At 41.8% G+C, this 19,091-nt stretch overlaps 1 protein-coding gene across 8 annotated transcripts in view; it reads left to right on the top strand.

Moving 5' to 3' along the window:
• Positions 1–880: 880 nt before the first annotated feature.
• Positions 881–19,091, top strand: part of LOC110491807 (actin-binding LIM protein 1) — a 148,152-nt gene continuing 129,941 nt past the window's right edge. For 2 of the 8 annotated variants that reach the window (XM_036946712.1, XM_021565584.2), the window contains exon 1: positions 17,271–17,487. In XM_036946712.1, coding sequence (XP_036802607.1) covers positions 17,388–17,487 — 100 coding nt within the window. In that variant the 5' untranslated portion in view covers positions 17,271–17,387. Of the gene's footprint in view, positions 1,020–17,269; positions 17,555–19,091 lie in introns of those variants that run through there. The other 6 variants (XM_021565586.2, XM_021565585.2, XM_036946713.1 and 3 more) reach the window with 5 other exon arrangements.

Raw genomic sequence — 19,091 nt, 5'->3', positions numbered from 1 at the left:
AGAATGACAGGGTCCAAGACATGCTGTTGGCGCGAGGGTCGTCACTAATTACCACAGCCACAAAGTCATAATTATAGCTAAACCCCGCCTATTTCTACAATTTCTGCAACCTTAACCACACTGCTAACCTTATGCCTTAACTGTAGCCTTAAATGAAGACAAAAAAAGCACATATTTGTCTTCATGAATATTTACGATGCTTTGGACTTTGTGTCTGGGGTAACTAGTGACAACCCGACCGAACCACCCAACTTTCTCAACATTCAACAAAACATTCAACAAAACACTCAAGTGTCTTTTTTAGTTTTTGAAACTGCCTAACCATAAAAATATGTGGAAAAGTGAGCACACACAGTAGGTCACGTACAGATGGAGAAAAACCCCTCTAAAACAGCTTGAAACTTTAGATAACGGACTGAGTACATAAGGCATAGGCTACAGAATATAAATATTTATATCCACAAAACAAAATCACTTATGTAGGAAAAAGGATCAGAAAAAGTAGGCTAGTATGGGCCTAGTATGTGCAATATAATAGTCTGAAGTAAATAAAAGGTTTCTTCAATAGCATTTTCAGGTAGGCCTAAATGAAGCATTAACATACGAAAATGAAATTCCAATAGAAGTAGCCTGCCTACTTCTGTTAGAGCAGTTAGCAAGAACACAACTGGTATATGCTATAAGGGGGCTTTCACTGTAACACAAATACAATCTATACCCGTCCCAGAGTTTAAGACCACAATTCACCCAAAAGCCAAGACCTATTTCACATTTGTGTTTTTAACTTAAAAATAGAGAGGTACTGTGTTTATTAATAGGACACGCCCTGCTGCCCGCTACCATGTTCTCCATCGCGCAGGACTGTTTCCTGCGCCAAGCCCACAAGCCTATATACGGTCTAGTGTAGCCTAGCCTACACAAGGAAAATAGTGTATTTTAATGGCCTCTCCAAAGCAGCACTTTAGGATCCACTAGAACTGTTCCCTCGAGAAGGTGGCTACCGGACATGTCTGCAAAAGGTGAGTAGCCTATCCAATACCGCACTAACTGCAAAAGCCGTCATCTCATTCTGGACAGGAAAAACATATGTCAGATTTTGTTATCTCGGATGAATTCGAGAGAGGTACTGTCATCCTGCGGGAGTAGGCTGCGTGATTGAAATACACTTCATGATAGGATACCAGTAGCCACATGCACAGCTGGGGGGGCTACATATGGCTATATCGTTCCACTTATACGGGACTAGTAAAGGCCCAGTGCACTACTTTTGTGAAAAAATGTTTTGTGGCATTTTTTAAATTGTTACATTTTTATTTTTTTATTTTTCAGGGGGTGCTGCAGCACTCTCATCAACCCTACTTCCCACAGCTATGCATAGTGATATGATATATCCCTTGTTGATATTGACTGCTAACATGAATTACTTTCAGCTCCAAATCCAAGTGTAAAAGGCTTTTTTATTTTGTATTTTGAAAAATAATTCACAGTTTATCGCTGTAATGAGTGTTTCTTGGTAGTGCTAAACAAATCTACTTTGAAATAAAATAAAACACCTCACACACATTGGTTATGGACTTAAAAAAGAAGACACCGGTACCATATCAGATATAGAGTTGCAAAGTATGACATTTAGATTTTGCATCCCCATATTACACTTTATTTCACAGAAGACTGAAATACATTGAAACTGTTTAACATAATTTCATAATAAACATGATGTTTCTATGAAAAATATGAATAACATTGCACCCCCATGAGGCCACGAGGTCATCTGGCTGCAGGAAAGGGCTACTAAGTGCAGCATTTATTACAGTTCAAAATGAACTCAGCATAAAAAGAAACATCCTCTCACTGTCAACTGTGTTTATTTTCAGCAAACTTAACGTGTAAATATTTGTATGAACATAACAAGATTCAACAACTGAGACATAAACTCAACAAGTTCCACAGACATGTGACTAACAGATTGAATAATGTGTCCCTGAACAAAGGGGGGGATCAAAATCAAAAGTAACAGTCAGTATCTGGTGTGGCCACCAGCTGCATTAACTTCATTGGGATAGGGGGCAGCCTTTTCACTTTTGGATGAAAAGCGTGCCCAGAGCAAACTGCCTGCTACTCAGGCCCAGAGGCTAAGATATGCATATTATTAGTAGTATTGGATAGAAAACAAGCTGAAGTTTCTAAAACTGTTTGAATGATGGCTGTGAGTATAACAGAACTCATATAGCAGGCCAAAACATGAGAAAAAATCCAACCAGGAAGTGGGAAATCTGAGGTTTGTAGTTTTTCAACTCGGCCCCTATTGAAGATAGTGGGATATTGGTCATGTTGCACTTCCTAAGGCTTCCACTAGATGTCAACAGTCTTTAGAACATTGTTTCAGGCTTCTACTGTGAAGGGGGGCTGAATGAGAGGGGAATGAGTCAGGTGTCTGGCAGAGATCCATGGGGTTATGACGCGCGGTCAAGAGAGAGTTAGCTCGCGTTCCATTGCTTTTCTACAGACAAAGGAATTCTCCGGTTGGGACATTATTGAAGATTTATGTTAACATCCTAAAGATTGATTCTATACTTCGTTTGATAAGTTTCTACGACCAGTAATATAACTTTTTGGACTTTTCGTCCGACCTTTCCGCTGGACTTGCACGCGCGTTTGGATTTGTTTACCAAACGCCCTAACAAAAGGAGGTATATGGACATAAATTATGAACTTTATCGAACAAATCAAACATTTATTGTGGAACTGGGATTCCTGGGAGTGCATTCTGATGAAGATCATCAAAGGTAAGTGAATTTATAATGTTATTTCTGACTTCTGTTGACTGCACAATATGGCAGATATTTCTTTGGCTGGTTTTGGCTCTGAGCGCCGTACTCAGATTATTGCATGGTATGCTTTTTTGTAAAGTTTTTTGAAATCTTACACAGTGGTTGCATTAAGGAGAAGTTTATCTAAAGTTCCGTGTATAATAGTTGTATCTATTATCAATGTTTATTATCAGTATTTCTGTGAATTGATGTGGCTCTCTGCAAAATCCCTGCATGTTTTGGAACTAGTGAACATAACACGCCAATGTAAAATCTGATTTTTGGGTATAAATATGCACTTTATCGAAAAAAAACCATACATGTATTGTGTAACATGAAGTCCTATGAGTGTCATCTGATGAAGATCATCAAAGGTTAGTGATTAATTGTATCTATACTTCTGCTTTTTGTGACTCCTCTCTTTGGCTGGAAGAATGGCTGTGTTTTTCTGTGACTTGGTGGTGACCTAACATAATCGAACACTGTGAAATCAGACACTGTGGCTGGATTAACGAGAATTGTATCTTTAAAATGGTGCCTAATACTTGTATGTCTGAGAAATTTGATTTATGAGATTTCTGTTGTTTGAATTTGGCGCCCTGCAATTTCACTGGCTGTTTGCGAGTGGTTCCCAGACAGGTTAAGTACTGCAGTACATCTCCTCCTCATGGACTGCACTAGATTTGCCAGTTCTTGCTGTGAGATGTTGCCCCGCTCTTCCACCAAGGCACCTGCAAGTTCCCAGACATTTCTGGGGGGAATGGCCCTAGCCCTCACCCTCCGATCCAACAGGTCGCAGACGTGCTCAATGGGTTTGAGATCCGGACTCTTCGCTGGCCATGGCAGAACACTGAACTTCCTGTCCTGCAGGAAATCACACACAGAACAAGCAGTATGGCTGGTGACATTGTCATGCTGGAGTGTCATGTCAGGATGAGCCTTTAGGAAGGGTACCACATGAGGGAGGAGGATGTCTTCCCTATAACTCACAGTGTTGAGATTGCCTGCAATGACAACAACCTCAATCCGATGATGCTGTGACACACCGCCCCAGATTATGACGGACCCTCCATCTCCAAATCGATTCCGCTCCAGAGTACAGGCCTCAGTGTAACGCTCATCCCTTCAACAATAAACGCATATCCGACCATCACCCCTGTGAGACAAAACCGTGACTCGTCACTGAAGAGCACTTTTTGCCAGTCCTGTCTGGTCCAGCGACAGTGGGTTTGTGCCCATAGGTGGTGATGTCTGGTGAGGACCTGCCTTACAACAGGCCTACAAGCCCTTAGTCCAGCCTCTCTCAGCCTATTGCGGACAGTCTGAGCACTGATGGAGTGATTGGGCATTCCTGGTGTAACTCGGGCTGTTGTTGTTGCCATCCTGTACCTGTCCCGCAGGGGTGTTGTTCGGATGTACCCATCCTGTGCAGGTGTTTTTACACGTGGTCTGCCACTGCAAGGACGATCAGCTGCCCGTCCTGTCTCTCTGTTGTGCTGTCTTAGGCATCTCACAGTACAGACATTGCAATTTATTGCCCTGGTCACATCTGTAGTCCTCATGCCTCCTTGCAGCATGCCTAAGGCACATTCACGCAGATGAGCAGGGACCCTGGGCATCTTTCTTTTGGTGTTTTTCAGAGTCAGTAGAAAGGCCTATTTGGTGTCCTGAAATTTCATAACTGTGACCTTAATTGCCTACCGTCTGTAAGCTGTTAACGACAATTCCAGAGGTGCATGTTCATTAATTTCTACAGTTGCCTAAACCATACCATAGTAGCCTAATCAGTAAACATACACTTTTGCAGACAGCCAGGGCAAATAATTTCATGCATAATCTTACAGATGTAAAGAAAACAGTTACGGTAAGGCTGTTTGACTATAATAAACTGTTTATTATAGTCAATCAAAAAATTGTGAATAAAAAAGGCTCATACTGCTCTGTAATTTGCACAACCTCAATTCACCATGTTGAATATGTGGCAGTGCCTGGAATGTTTTTTTTGTTGTTGTCTGTATGTGTGACTTTTTAGACATTCATAGGTGCATAGCCTACTGGATGAAACCCTGCCATTATATTGAATACATTCATGTCTTCATATGGTATAAACATGTAGTGATTATATTTCGGGGATGAAACACCTGTAGTATGGAGGTAGACAACATTTCTTTCCAGAAAAGTCCTGAGCCCTGTGTGCCCGTCCAAGGAGGTTCGTCAAACATAGACTAAACTCTCTTGCAAACATCTTCAGCAGAAGAAATTGATCAATGAATGTGCAATAAAACTATTATTTGACTAGCCATGTTCATTATTTCACTCAATAAACTAGTTATTGCATTTCTTAATGTAAATTGATGGCACAGTAACCAATGTTCCATCAATTTTTTCGGGACTGAGCAAATGTCGGGTCTGCTGAGCGCAAACTTGAACGTTGTGAAAATTCTGTGCAACTTCTGGAGCGCATTTACTGTGAACACCGAGGCTGTACCCACTTTTATAGTTATAACAGTGGCCAAGTAGGCTACTGTGGCTATTTGATCATAATGTAGGCCTATCAGTGTGGCCTACCATTTACATTTTAGTTTACCATAAAAAACAATGGACAAAAATGCATCCCAAAGTAACATGGAAATAGCTGTTCTATCATTCAGCCTACAATAGCAGCCAATGTCTGGTGTTCAATGTAGGCCTACATTCCGTGAGACCTTTGGAAAAAAATATGCAGGGCTTGACATTAACCTGTTTATCCACTTGTCATTCAGACAAGGAGGTGACTGAATGTTTGGTTTGATGCAAGAAACCACTTTACAAAACAAAGTTCATTATTATTCCCATACTATAATTACAATCAGACAAATTATGCTACCCTCTGCCTATTGGCTACTTAGCTTATTCAAGCCTGTCTCAAAATACAACACTGTCCCTTTAAGTCAGAAAAAATGCTCTTTACCTGACCTGCATTTCTAGCCATCTTTTGAAAAGCAAAAGTGTTGTGCTCTTGTAGGAAGCAACTACTTCCCCATTGATGACTATATTTTTTTGTTGCTATAACTGGGATAATAACTCACTTACTAGCAAATAATATTAACAAATGTGCACAAAGCAGCTCTTGCTTTGATCTCAAAACACGCTTATCTACTCCCAACTAGTCATGCTGTAAACACAGTCCAGTTCAAAGTGAATGGCACAGATCCATATATGACAATGATCTATTTGCATAGAGGGATACTGCAGATCTGATTGGTTATGCTGCACTGGTCTGTAGAGTATGGCTGAGTCCTGCATGTCAATGCGATAGCATCCTACTCTGGTGCATTCTGCCTACAACAAAATCAAATCTTGCATAGTTCGATTTCTTTTGGTGTGTTGTATTAAAAGTGGGTAATATTGGCAATTCCCACAGTAGAGGGAAACATTGATAGTGTTAACTAAAGGGGAAAACTAGAAAGTTGAGTGAAGTTCAGTCTCGTGTTTCTCTGCCCTGGCAAATATTTCTTCTGTGCAGCAGTCCTGAGGGAGCTGCGTGCAGTAACTTCATTTCAATGTAATATAATTTCCGCTCCAAACCATTTTTTCTTCCATTCAGTCCTTTTTAAAGGGGCAATCCAGGACTGGCACATCCACTTTTCCTCCCAAAAAAATTCAAATCCCAGATTGTCCCTTTAACAAACTCATGTATTTCAGCGTTTTACTTCCTATTGCTTAGTAAAAGAATCAGCTAGGAAACAGGATGACTGATGGGGAACCATCCTGGGCTGAACAAAAACTGTTGTTCTCATGAGGGGTTATCTTTGCTGGGGGACAATGACAAACAGCACACATCTTAATTTGTCAATTCCTCTGTACGTTGTAGAGTATTTTCCTCACATACAGTGCATTTGGAAAATATTCAGTCCTTTTAACTTTTTTCCACATTTTGTTATGTTACAGCCTTATTCTGAAATGGATTAAATAAACAATTTCCTTATCGATCTACACACAATACCTCTTAATGATTAAGCGAAAACAAGTTTTTAGACATTTTTACATAAGGATTCAGACCCTTTGCTATTTTTTTGTATTTTATTAGGATCCCCATTTTGCCTGCTATGAGACTCGAAATTGAGCTCAGGTGCAACCTGTTTCCATTGATCATCCTTGATGTTTCTACAACTTGATTGGAGTCCAACTGTGGTAAATTCAATTGATAGGACATGATTTGGAAAGGCATCTGTCTATATAAGGCCCCCCCCAACAGTGCGTGTCAAAGCCAAAAACCAAGCAATGATGTCGAAGGACTTGTCCGTAGAGCTCCGAGACAGGATTGTGTTGAGGCACAGATCTGGGGAAGGGTACCAAAAAATGTCTGCAGCATTGAAGGCCCCCAAGAACACAGTGGCCTCCATCATTCTTAAATGGAAGAAGTTTGGAACTACCAAGACTTCCTTGATCTGGCGAAACTGAGCAAGCCGGGGAGAAGGGCCTTGGTCAGGGAGTTGACCAAGAACCTGATGGTCACTCTGACAGAGCTCTAAAGTTCCTATGTGGAGATCGGAGAACCTTCTAGAAGGGCAACCATCTCTGCAGCACTCTACCAATCAGGCCTTTATGGTAGAGTGGCATGACGGAATCCACGCCTCAGTAAAAGGCACATGACAGCCTGTTTGTAGTTTGCTAAAAGGCAAATAAAGGTCTCTCAGACCATGAGTAACCAGATTCTCTGGTCTGATGAAACCAGGCTTGAACTCTTTGGCCTGAATGCCAAGTGTCATGTCTGGAGGAAACCTGGCACCATCACTATGGAGAAGCATGGTGGTGATAGCATCGTGTTGTGGGGATGTTTTTCAGCGGCAGGGACTGAGAGACTAGTCAGGATCAAAGGAAAGATAATTGGAGTAAAGTACAGAGACATCCTTGATTGAAACCTCTTCCAGAGCACTCAGGACTTTAGACTGGGGCGAAGGTTCACCTCCTAACAGGACAGTGACCCTAAGCACACAGCCAAGGCAATGCAGGAGTGGCTTCGGGACAAGTCTATGAATGTCTTCGAGTGGCCAAGCCAGAGCCCGGACTTGAACCAGATAGAACATCTCTGGAGAGACTTGAAAATAGCTGTCCCCATCTAACCTGACAGAGCTTGAGAGGATCTGTAGAGAAGGATGGGAGAAACTCCCTAAATTCAGGTGTGCCAAGCTTGTAGCGTCAATTTCGAAAACCCTGTTTTTGCTTTGTCATTATGGGGTATTGTGTGTAGATTGATAAGGGGGGAGGGGGGGGGGGGACAATTGAATCCATTTTAGAATAAAGCTGTAACATAACAAAATGTGAGGTCTGAATACTTTCCAAATGCACTGTTCTTCCTCTCAGTGAACAGCCTATGTAGTGAAGAGAAGCTGTTTGGGTTGTGTTCATTTGTGCACACCGTTTCAAAACATAGCAAAGCGTTGTGAAAAGGAAAATTAGCTATTCTTATCGAACAAGTTCAGGTAGGTTCTCCCTGTTTTGTGTTTTCTTTCTAGTGCCTAATGAATACAACCCCACTGTTTGACTGATTTTAGTGCTGTTTCTCTATGAGCTGGCTCTGCGGCTTCACCCTGTTCGCCTGTGATGCGTTGACTCATCTGTCTTTACATTTCCCAGTGTTACCTGGCAAGCTGACTACAACACAATAACTGAGTGCCACCCACTTAAATAACAGGAACAACAATACACATAAGTGGAATCAAACATTTTGTAACCCTTCACTTAAAGCCTGTAGGTATTGCACATTGTTATGCATTTATAATGCATTATGTTTTCTTATCATCTCATAATGATCCTGACTAGCTAACATACATTTTTTTGTTATAATGTTATAAACCTTATAAGACAAAGTTTCGTACATGCTTATAACTAGTAATAAATAGCTGCAGGCTTCCCACTCTAACACATTTGAATTTAAATGTATCAGGAGTTATTTTAACTTGGAAAATATAAATACAGTATATTGCTTTGCTTATCAGTCACCAATATTGTGGAGAAATGTGGACCAGTGTCCGCAGGTTAAAGGTTTCACAGTGAACAGGTTTTAATCCCCCAAGTGGGCGTTTGTCCTGGATTTGAGGGCGATTGCAATTATTTGACACAGATGACGTAAACTACCTCCAACTGTTACTGCTAGAGATTCTGATTAGATATACTGAATGTTGTGTGTCCTGTAGAAGATCTGGAGCTGGACAGAGACAAGATAAAAAAATAAATCAAAGTTGACCTCTACTGTATATGATTATACCATGCTTTATCCATGATTTTGGCCTGAGCTTAAACAAATCATTTCGGTGAGAAAAATATCTATATACTGTTGGTGAGACCGGGAAACAAAGTAACAGTTTAAGGATTTTACTTAGTAAGAAAATAATATTTGAGGTAGATTGACAATATTTATATTGAAACAACATACATATCTTACACTGTAAGGACGTTTCTAGGACATACCAGTTGTTTACAATTCAACAGAAAAAAAATTGAATCAAATTTTATTTGTTCACATGCGCTGATTACAACACTGCCCTACCAAGCAAAAAGGCAGTAACTGCTCTTTTGGTTTGTGTAACGTCCGTTGTTTAAAGGAGACCAAGGCGCAGCGTAATTTGTGGTCATTATCTTTATTAAATGAGAACCAGCAACAAAATAACAAAGTAAAACCAAAACGAACGTACTGTTCCATAGGCTACAAGAGCTGTACAAAAACAAGATCCATCAACATAGGTGGAAAAAAGGCTACCTAAGTATGATTCCCAATCAGAGACAACGACAACCTCTGATTCGGAACCACACTCGGCCAAACACAAAGAAATACAACACATAGAATGCCCACCCAAATCACACCCTGACCAAACCAAATAGAGACATAAAAAGGCTCTCTAAGATCAGGGCGTGACAGTTCGAAAATGAGTTAATGTAATTTTTGCTACATTAAATACGTGTTTAATCATGTGGACAAGTATCATGCCTCTAGTGTATTGTGTTTTTGAAAAAATGGGGGTCATGTTAAAAGTAACTGCATAAAGTTACTGTGAAACCAGGGTAAATAAAAGCAATTTTTCTCAGTTCCACGCTATGAGCAGTTACTGCCTTTTTGATTGGTAGATCAGAACAGGTGTAGACGTTACCATGAAATGCTTACTTACAAGCCCTTCATTTTGAACCAACAGTGCCATTTTAAGAAAATAAATGTAAGAAAATATTTACTAAATAATCTAAAGTAAAAATTGTTTTAAAAAAATGACACAATAAAATGACAATAACGAGGCTATGTACAGAGGGTACCGGTACCGAGCCAATGTGTGGGGGTACAGTCGAGGTAATTTGTACATCGAGGTAGGGGTAAAGTGACTATGCATGGATAATAAACAGTGAGGAAGAGCAGTGTAAAATAGTCTGGGTGGCCATTTGATCAATTGTTCGGCAGTCTTATGGATTGGGGGTAGAAGCGGTTAACCTGTCTTGGACTGGGGAATTAGCGGAACCTCCCCCCACAACAGCCAGTGAAAGTGCAGGGCACCAAATTCAAAACAGCAAAAATCTCATAATTACCATTCCTCAAGCATACAAGTATTTTACACCATTTTAAAGATCAAATTCTCGTTAATCCAGCCACAGGAAGATCCCCTAGTGGGCTAAATCGATATGACATCTTGGTGGACAAAGGGAAGGGGTGTGGACTGAGAGAGTGGGAAAGACTAAATGGATCACTACACACAGTGGAGAATTATATTCATTGAAATGCGAATCCTTTGCAGATGAACGCTCGCTCATTCTGGAATAATTGCAATCAATATATTTATGCCCATATGTTGTTGTTGTCTTCTCTGTTGGAATCGTCAGTCCATCTGCGGGAGAGTCAGTTCATCAGAGAGTCTCTGGCTACTAATGGTGGTTGCTCTATCGGCAGCTCCTGGTAGTGTCTGTTGTAATGGATACGTCAGGCATCCATTGTTCTTAGACTAGATGTTTCGGTGGTTGTCAGTATTCATATCCCAGGTTTACATAATTTCTAGCTGCAGACTAGTAATTAGTATCTAAGATTTGCTCTTATTCTATAGGGATCGATAGTCTCAGAGTTGAACCATTTCCAGCTGTGTAGACAATGCTCCCCGTGGTATGGTTTTCTAGTCTTGGTACTCAAACATTTCTCAATGTTTCTCTACCTAGACACTGTAATGTACTTGTCCTCTTGTTCAGTTCTGCACCGGGTCCTCCCACTCCTCTTTGTATTCTGGTTAGAGACAGTTTGCACTGTTCTGTGAAGAGAGTAGTACACAGCGTTATACGAGATCTTCAGTTTCTTGGCAATTTCTCAAATTGAATAGCCTTCATTTATCAGAACAAGAATAGACTGACGAGTTTCAGAAAAAAGATCTTTGTTTAATTTTGAGCCTGTAACCGAACCCACAAATGCTGATGTTCTAGATACTCAACTAGTCTAAAGAAGACCAGTTTCATTTTAGATTGCATCATCCTTGGATCTGTTGGGGCGGTATGCCAATTGGAGTGGGTCTAGTGTTTCCGGGATGATGCTGTTGATGTGAACCATGACCAGTCTTTCAAAGCACTTCATGGCTACCAACGTGAGTGCAACGGGGCGGTAATCATTTAGGCAGGTCACCTTTGCTTTCTTGGGCAGAGGGACTATGGTTGAAACGTGTAGGTATAACAGACTCGGTCAAGGAAATTTTGAAAATGTCAGTTAAGACACTTCCCAGTTGGTCCTTGCATTCTCTGAATACACGTCCTGGTAATCCGTCTGGCCCTGCGGCCTTGTGGATGTTGACCTGTTTAAAGGTCTTGCTCACATAGGCTACGGAGAGCGTGATCACACTGTCTTCCGGAACAGCTGGTTCTCTCGTGCATGCTTCAGTGTTCCTTGCCTTGAAGCGAGCATAAAAGGCATGTAGTCTGTCTCGTAGGTTTGCGTCACTGGGGAAGCTCGCGGCTGGGTTTCCCTTTGTAGTCTGTAATAGTTTGCAAGCCCTGTCAGAGCTGGTGTAGTAGGATTAAATATGAGTCCTTTATTGATGCTTTGCCTGTTTGATGGTTTGTCTGAGGGCATAGCTGGATTTCTTATGAGTGTCCAGATTAGTGTCCCGCTCCTTGAAAGCGGCAGCTCTAGTCGTTAGCTCGGTGCGGATGTTGCCTGTAATCCATGGCTTCTGGTTGACATAGGTACGTATGGTCACTGTGGGGACTACGTCATCGATGCACTTATTGATGAAGCCGGTGAATGAGGTGGTATACTCCTCAATGCCATTGGATGAATCCCGGAACATTTTCCAGTCTGTGCTAGCAAAACAGTCCTGTAGCGTAGCATCCGTGTCATCTGCCCACTTCTGTATTGAGTGAGTCACTGGTACTACCTGCTTTAGTTTTTGCTTATAAGCAGGAATCAGGAGGATAGTATTATGGTGAGATTTGACAAATGGAGGACGAGGGAGAGCTTTGTATGCATCTCTGTAAGTGGACTAAAGGTGTTTTTTTTTCTCTGGTTGCACATGCTGGTAGAAAATGAGAGAAAATGGATTTAAGTTTGCCTGCATTAAAGTCCCTGGTCACTAGGAGTGCCACTTCTGGAAGAGCATTTTCTTGTTTGCTTCTGGCCTTATATAGCCCGTTGAGTGCGGTCTTAGTGCCACCATCGGTTTGTAGTGGTAAATAGACGGCAACGAAAAATACTCTCTTTCTAGATAATGTGGTCTACAGCTTATCATGAAATACTCTACCTCAGGCGAGCAGTAACTTGAGACATCCTTAATATTAGACATCGCGCACCAGCTGTTATTCAATCAAATGTATTTATAAAGCCCTATTAACATCAGCAGATGTTGCAAAGCACTATATAAGAACTAAGCCAAAAAAAACAAACCGCAACCAATGCAGATGTAGAAGCACGGTGACTAGGAAAAACTCCCTGGAAAGAAAGGAACCTAGGAAGAAACCTAGAAAGGAACCAGTCTTTGAGGAGTGGCCAGTCCTCTTCTGTCTGTGCCGGGTGGAGATTATAACAGTACATGGCCAAGATGTTTAAATGTTCATAGATGACCAGCAGGGTAAAATAATAATAATCACAGTGGTTGTAGAGGGTGCAACTGGTCAACACCTCAGGAGTAAATGTAATTTGTCTTTTCATAGCCGATCATTCAGAGTTAGAGACAGCAGGTGTTGTAGAGAGAAAGAGTCAAAAATAGCAGGTACGGGAAAAGATTAGCCCTTCCAGGGAACAGGTCAGGGTTCTATAACCGCAGGCAGAACAGTTTAAACTGGAGCAGTAGCATGACCAGGTGGACTGGGGACAGACAGCAAGGAGTCATCAGGCCAGGTAGTCCTGAGGCATGGTCTTAGGGCTCAGGTCCTCCGAGAGAAGAGAAAGAGAAAGCGAGAGAGAGAGAATTAGAGGGAGCCTACTTAAATACACACAGGACACCAGATTAGACAGGATAAATACTCCAGATGTAATAGACTGTTATTGACAAATAGACACACACCACCAACCCTTGTTTTACCGGACGAAGCTGTTCTGTTCTGCCAATGCACGGAAATCCCAGCCAACTGTCTATTATCTGTGTCATCATTCAGCCTCGATTCGGTGAAACAAGATATTACAGTTTTTTAAATCTAGTTGGTAGGATAGTCTCAAACAGAGCTCATCCAGTTTATTCTCCAGTGATTGCACGTTGGCCAATAGCATGGAGGAGGAGATGTGAGGGTGCTTTGCTGGTGTCACTGTCAGTGATTTATTTAGAATTCAAGGCACACTTAACCAGCATGGCTACCACAGCATTCTGCAGCAATACTCCATCCCATCTGATTTGCGCTTAGTGGGGCTATCATTTGTTTTTCAACAGGACAATGACCCAACACACCTCCACACTGTGTAGTGGCTAGTTGACCAAGAAGGAGAGTGATGGAGTGCTACATCAGATGACTTGACCTCCACAATCACCCGACTTCAACCCAATTGAGATGGTTTGGGATGAGTTGGACCGCAGAGTGAAGGAAAAGCAGTGCTCAGCGTATGTGGGAGCTCCTTCAAGACTGTTGGAAAATCATTCCAGGTGAAGCTGGTTGAGAGAATGCCAAGCGTGTGGAAAGCTGTCATCAAGGAACAGGGCGGGTACTTTAAAGAATCTAAAATCTAAAATTCTATTTTGATTTGTTTAACACTTTTTTTGGTTACTACATGATTCTATATGTGTTATTTCATAGTGTTGATGTATTTCACTACTATTATAAAATGTAAAATGTAAAAAAAAAACTTCAAAATGAGTAGGTGTGTCCAAACATTAATGCTGTGCCTTTTGAGGAGTGTACAGTAACTTCATAAAAAGTGTACTTAACTTAATAAAAATTACTTTTTCCTATCTCAAGAGGTTTAATAAAAAAAAAATTCAAAGTGCCAATTAAAGTAATGAGATGACCGTAACAGGGTTGACGATTTGATCTTAAATCAGCCATAAATCCCCTTGTGACAGGGGGAATGGAAGCTTGTTGTGTGCAACAGGGAGTGGCAATTGAATTCAAGCGTCACAAAAATGAAATAGCTCAAACATTTCTAGCCTGTCTATCTATGGGTAACAGAGTTGACGTTTTAAGCTCAAACCGCTCGTTTTCTACCACAAAACATAAAATGACAAAAAAAAAGAGTAGAACCAGCTCACTTGCTTTTACACTATGCTTTGACTATTAGATGTTCAATGTTTCTTTTTGACAATATTTAAAAAGGAATAGTTTCACCATGTTAAAACGAGAGTTCAGTTCACTTAACATAACAGGGTTGTTCTTAAATGATGTACTAAGGCTTTACAATTATTTGTTCGAAATCTTCCTAAAAGTGACACCGGGTTGACTGAGGAACATGTCACAATGCTGTATTTTGGCAATTTAGTAAGCCTTTATTAATGTAAAAATATTATTGATTGAATTCTCCATGTGGTCTATATTAAAGGGCACTTAATTTAATACAACAGGCTTTTGAAATTCAATATTGGTGCACATTTAAAAAAACAACAACAACAAAAGGGACACAAAGGTACTCTTTTCGTGGAACGACCCAGATACAGACACAGACTCACAGCAAGCATGCCCAGCCATTTATTATCTGGGTTTCCCTGGAATAGCTGACTCTGTATTGAAGGAGCTCTTTGATCTCCACATCTCTAATGTGTGCCTGGCTGCATACAGGCGATAATGTTCTGTTATTGGGGATCGATGCAGTTCAGAGCTCTCGGTTAGGCCCCCTCCCATAGTATGCAGATGTGATTAGCATCGCTTAAAGCGTGTTCAGTGTTCAACCAGCCAATCGTTATGAGTTAATTTAACGGCCGGTTACCTCCCAAATGGCACCCCATTCCTTATATAGTGCACTACTTTTGATGAGGGCCCATAGGGCTCTGGTCAAAAGTAGTGCACTACCATGTAGGCAATAGGATGGCATTTGGGGCACACACCAGTCTCTCTCTGAAGCCCTAGCTGAGTTAGGCTGCATGCACACAGACCAAATTGGAAATATTAGCCAATAAACTATTGACCATTTTGCTTCAAAGTATTCAGACCCCTTGACTTTTTCCATATTTTGTTATGTTACAGACTTATTCTAAAATGGATTCAAATATTTTTTTCCCCTCGTCAATCAATACACAATACCCCATAATGACAAAGCAAATACAGGTTGGTAGAAATGTTTGTAAATGTATAAAAAAAAGACACGAAATTGACCTCAAGTGCATCCTGTTTCCATTGTTCATCCTTGAGATGTTTCTACCACTTGATTAGAGTCTACCTGTGGTAAATTCAATTGATTGGACATGATTTGGAAAGGCACATACCTGTCTATATAAGGTCCAACAGTTGACAGTATATGTCAAAGCAAAAACCAAGCCATGAGGTCAAAGGAATTGTCCGTAGAGCTCCAAGAGAGGATTGTGTCGAGCCACCGGGGAAGGGTACCAAAAAATGTCTGCAGCATTGAAGGTCCCCAAGAACACAGTGTCCTCCATCATTCTTAAATAGAAGAAGTTTGGAACCACCAAGACCCTTCCTAGAGCTGGCCGCCCGGCCAATCTGAGCATTCGGGGGAGAAGGGCCTTGGTCAGGAAGATGACCAAGAACCCGATGGTCACTCTGACAGAGTTCCAGAGATCCTCTGTGGAGATGGGAGAACCTTCCAGAAGGACAACCATCTCTGCAGCACTCCACCTCTCAGGCCCTTACGATAGAGTGGCCAGATGGAAGCCACTCCTCAGCAAAAGACACATGACAGCCCGTTTGGAATTTGCCAAAAGGCACCTAGACTCTCAGACCATGAGGTTCAAGATTCTCTGGTCTGATGAAACCAAGATTAAACTCTTTGGCCTGAATGCCAAGTGTCACATCTGGAGGATACCTGGAACCATCCCTGTGAGGATGTTTTTCAGCGGCAGGGACTGGGAGACTAGTGAGGATCGAGAGAGAGCAAAGTACAGAGAGATCCTTGAAGAAAACCTGCTCCAGAGCGTTCAAGACCTTAGACTGGGGTTCACCTCAGGACAATGACCCTAAGCACATAGCCAAGACAACGCAGGAGTGGCTTCGGGACAAGTCTCTGAATGTCCTTGAATGGCCCAGCCAGAGCACGGACTTGAACCAAATCGAACATCTCTAGAGAGATCTGAAAATAGCTGTGCAGCAACCTGACACAGCTTGAGAGGATCTGCAGAGAAGAATGGCAGAAACTCCCCAAATACAGGTGTGCCAAGCTTGTAGCGTCATACCCAAATAGACTTAAGGCTGTAATCACTGCCAAATGTGCTTCAACAAACTACTCAGTAAAGGGTCTGAATACTTATGTAAATGTGATATTTCAGTTTTTTGTTGTTGCTTTGCCATCATTGGGTATTGTGTGTAGATTGATGAAAAAAAACCATTTAATCCATTTTAGAACAAGGCTGTAACGTAACAAAATATGGAAAAGGTGAAGGGGTCTGAATATCTTCTGAATGCACTGTGTGTGTTCTAGTCAAAGTCAAAGACACTGGAGGTAATATTTCGAGCCAGAGACATATATTTTGTAGATGGTTCTGTCCACAGCCAACTCGTATGCTTTCAAGCTGTTCACCACACTGTTGGCCTATGGAGAAGTTTCCCTGGTAGAATAGTCAGGGATGTCCTCTTGTCTACCTTCCCGCCCTGCACTACTCTTCCTCTGGTCCAAAGCACCACCCTTCCTCTGGGAAGGGCCAGCAAGCTCGCCCTACTTACCTGTTGCACTGCAGCAGAATCTGTCCGACACAGTCGGTGCTGAATTGGAAGGCATTGCACAGCACCGCAGCAGTAACCCAATCCCCTGGCTTCTCCAAAGTTTGACCATAGGACAGGGCTGCCTGCCCACACTCAGCAGCATGAAGACCCTTTCACCTCTACATTTTTTTCTCTGCATGTGTGTGAGTGCATTTGGCTTGTGTGTGACTGTTGGTGTCTGTGTGTGACTCTATGCAAGAGGCTGCATTATTGATGAGAAGAGGAAGGAAGGATTGAAAGCAGTGCCGGGACTGTGTGTGTGCGTGTGTGTGTGAGTGTATAGAAGAGATGGGGGAGAGGAGTTCGGTGCAGCAGCACAAGCATCCTCCCAACGATGGTGGGCTTTGCAACTATTCCCAGAAAATCATCTCCTGCTTCGGACTGGACGGTAACAGAGAGGGGTGGTTGTCCTGTACAGTGTGGAGGAGGGTTGGAAGGAACAGACCAATGACTGAGTATATATGACATTAATTTCTCTCAATGATCCGGTTGTCTAGGATGACATAGGAATGTTGTCTTTTGTGTCTAGTCATGGTGTGTTTCTGAGAGTGTGTGTCTTGGTGTGTATTTGTTTGTGTGAGTATCGATGTGTGCCGGGCTGACTGGGTGTGTAGCTAGCTGCACCCACAGATAGACGGTAGAATAGGGTAGCAGGGACGAGCAGGGCCGTGCCCCACTGCAGCAGAACTAACCAGCCTGCCCTCTAACAGAGCTAGCATAGATCACCAGCCTGTGTGTGTGTGTGTGTGCGTGCGTGCGTGCGTGCGTGCGTGCGTGCGTGTGTCCTCTGCCTTATTCTTTATCATGCCATATCCTTTTATCTACATTTTATTGGTCTCTTTACTGTACATTGGATGTGTGAGAAATTGATGTAGGATAGATTTGTGGGTGAGAAATAGACCGATAAATAAAACATTGTCAGTATTAAAATGCTCAATAAGCAGTAATAAGCCCTAGTTCTCTGCAGTAATAAGCCCTAGTTCTCCTCTAGAGTCTGTTCCTGCTCTGTCTTCATCCTCGCTTGTATCATGATTTTCAAAAGCTTTCAAGTCGGTAGTGTAAGGTAGATGTGTGCAGTGTTTACTGTATCTGTTTTGTGGACAGTGTTACTATAAGAGAGCATTAATAAAATGTTATATTGGTTTATATAGAAGTGGTGTGTGTGTGTGTGTGTGTGTGTGTGTGTGTGTGTGTGTGTGTGTGTGTGTGTGTGTGTGTGTGTGTGTGTGTGTGTGACCTTAAGTGACTGTGTTCAGTTTGTGCAGGTAGCAGTAGCGCGTCAGTAAATGTGTTCAATTGAAAATGGTTCACCTTACTCACCAAAAAGCGTATAGTTCATCTTTACATTTTAGTCATTGAGCAGACGCTCTTATCCAGAGCGACTTACAGGAGCAATTAGGGTTAAGTGCCTTGCTCAAGGACACATCAACAGATTTTCACCGAGTTGGCTCGGCGATTCAAACCAGAAACCTTTCGCTTACTGGCCCAATGCTCTTAACCGCTAGACTACCTGCCCTATTCAATCATTTTAAATCTACATTCCCTATAAGCGTGTCTCTCTGTAGGTTCTGCTCAATTCATACTGATAGGAAAATGGTTACATTTCTTTGCCTGTTCATCTCGCATATTACCTCTCACCGGGAGAGCCTGATGATTTTCTAAATGTGGCTTAGGAAGGAAAATCCAGTCCTTAATCAAGTAGATGGAAGGTATCATCTTTAATTCATGAAGTCTCACGCAAATCCAAAGATGGATGAAAGAAGGGGGCTTGTAGAGGGACATCTGCTATATCTGGATGTTTTTCCTTCTATTATAAATCATTTTTTGGGAATCTTAGTGATAATACATTTTTCCCAAACATTAAATGGTTTCAAGATTACAAGATCCAAGACCCTCTACATAGTTTATATCCCCCTAATCCCGAGGCTGTGTGTGTGTGTGTTTATGGTTTTAATGAAGTAGAGGCAACAAATGTGACCTGCAAAGTAACAG

The sequence above is a fragment of the Oncorhynchus mykiss genome, chromosome 16, assembly GCF_013265735.2.
Source record: "Oncorhynchus mykiss isolate Arlee chromosome 16, USDA_OmykA_1.1, whole genome shotgun sequence".
Lineage (NCBI taxonomy): Eukaryota > Metazoa > Chordata > Actinopteri > Salmoniformes > Salmonidae > Oncorhynchus > Oncorhynchus mykiss.
Note: the sequence above shows the minus strand (reverse complement) of the source record. Positions and strands in the feature narration are given on the sequence as shown.